General features: G+C 39.7%; 1 protein-coding gene across 1 annotated transcript in view; it reads right to left on the bottom strand.

Annotated features, from left to right (window-relative positions):
• Positions 1 to 1,059: 1,059 nt before the first annotated feature.
• LOC138860246 (uncharacterized) overlaps positions 1,060 to 2,080 on the bottom strand; it is a 1,088-nt gene continuing 67 nt past the window's right edge. Inside the window, exons 1-2 of the mRNA XM_070117445.1 lie at positions 1,947 to 2,080; positions 1,060 to 1,674 (exon numbers count right to left, since the gene is read on the bottom strand). The exon at positions 1,947 to 2,080 is cut by the window's right edge and continues 67 nt beyond it. Of these exons, the coding sequence (XP_069973546.1) occupies positions 1,060 to 1,674; positions 1,947 to 2,080 (749 nt within the window). The remainder of the gene's footprint in view (positions 1,675 to 1,946) is intronic.

Here is a 2,080-nt window from a genome sequence, read left to right as displayed (position 1 = left end):
ATATATTTGCCTGTTCGTCCTGTCTGTCTCTTATCTGTTATTTTATCTTTAGAATGTTTGTCTGTATGTCTGCCTGTCCTGTTTCTTTCTACATTGGTCTGTCTGTCAGGCTGTCCTGCCTGTCTGCCTCTTTGTTTCCGCAAATATACATATATATAGATTCATGCATCTATAGAGAGACCTAGAAAGAGACAAAACAGAAAAGCAATAAACAGCTCCCCATGATTACACGCCCGCAAAATACTCGTCTGACTCTTCATGTGATAAAATCCTTTGATGACTTTGAAATCTTTGAAAGATCTGAAACAGGGTCTGAAACAGGGCCCTCAGACCGTGGTCTAGCTTAGGGATAAACGCCTCTATACACTTGTTCTCTCCAGGATGTCGCAAGGATATTTATATATGTCTAAAGTGAGTTATAGAAGTTAAGGAAGTAAGTCACAATAAGTGAACATCCGCATAAGGATTAGTGGGAAAAGCGGTGTTAGTGAAGGAAAGAGTGAAAGAAATCTGTCGGGTGGAAACAGCGCTCGAACCGATATTCATTCATTTCCTTAATTTTCTCCCACATGCTTTTTCATTCGCTGAAGTCTTGAATGAAATTTGATCGTCTCTCAGTTGACTGGCTCCTTGAAAGTTTTGCGTAAATGAAAAGCTGTATCAATATATATAACCAATTTCCAGATTTCATATAATTTTACATTTCTGACATAGTTTTTTTTGTGAGACGTAATGACACCTCCATGGTGAAGAATTCCTATTAAAAATTACTGATCTTCTCAGCTCATGAATCGTGCTGATTCGCCACATACGATTAGATGTAACCGTTTACACTAAGCAAATAGAATCAATTCACTTCATGCCGATTCATGGCGATTCAGATTCAATGACTCGCCTGGACCTATTTCTTCATTAGTCGAAGCGAATCAGCCGAAGAGTAAGCACCAGTCTCATCAATTTAATACGAGAACGTGCTATACATGACCCTAGTGATCCTGTAGATCGACATCATGATGCCACGTGATCACACACACTTCTTCTTCTTCTTTGCGTGCCATATCAGAGTCTGACGTTGGCGACCATTTTCTTAAAACCATCTCTGTCATGTGCTAACCGTAGCAATTCCGTCGTCTTCATACCTGCTACCATCGCCAGACCCTGAAGGAAATCTTGCCTCTGTCTTCCTCGGCTCCTACATCCCTCCGCTCTGCCTTCCAAACTCAGTTTCTCGATTGAATCTTCTCTGGTGATGTGCCCGACGAATCTCAGTTGTCCTTGACGAATAGTTTTTAATAAGTTCCTCTCCTCTCCAACCATTTCCAGAACTTGTTTGTTTGTTTTCTTCTCTATCCACGAAATTTTCTTCATGGGACGGTAAATCCACATTTCCATAGCTTCTAACCGACTTTCGTCTTGTTTGCTTAAGGTCCATGATTCACATCCGTACGTTAGGATAGACCAGATATAACACTTCATCATTCTCTTTTTTGTTTCAATTCCCAGCTTATTGTTGGTGAATGTATTTGACATGTCTGAAAAGGACTTTTTTGCCAAAGGTATCCGCGTTTTGATGTCTGAGCTGCATCTGCATTCTTGAGTGAGAATACTTCCAAGATAGCCGAAGTTTTCAACTTGTTCTTCATCATCGAGAGTGCTCTTGCATTTCGGAGGTATCTTGTTTTTTTCGAGAACACCATTAGCTTTGTTTTCTTCTTATTTATATTCAGGCCTCTAATTTCACTTTCTTCTTTTAGAATATATAAGAGATTTTCCAAGTCAGCTTTGCTTCTACCCAAGAGCACTGTGTCGTCAGCATATCTAATGATTTGGATACTCACACCATTTATAGTAAATTTCAGATGATCTGATCTTTGTTTAACTTTTCGCATGATTACCTCAGCGTAGAGAGAGAACAGGTCAGGAGAGATAACACAGCCCTGACTTACACCTCTTTTGATTTGAGTCCATTCGCTGAGTACACCGTCAATTGATATTGCTGCCATTTGATCCCAGTAAAGGTTCTTTGGGACTCTGATGTCTTTTCCATCAATACCCATTTCTTCTAAATCCTTCATTATAT

Source organism: Penaeus vannamei, chromosome 40 (genome assembly GCF_042767895.1).
Source record: "Penaeus vannamei isolate JL-2024 chromosome 40, ASM4276789v1, whole genome shotgun sequence".
Lineage (NCBI taxonomy): Eukaryota > Metazoa > Arthropoda > Malacostraca > Decapoda > Penaeidae > Penaeus > Penaeus vannamei.
Note: the sequence above shows the minus strand (reverse complement) of the source record. Positions and strands in the feature narration are given on the sequence as shown.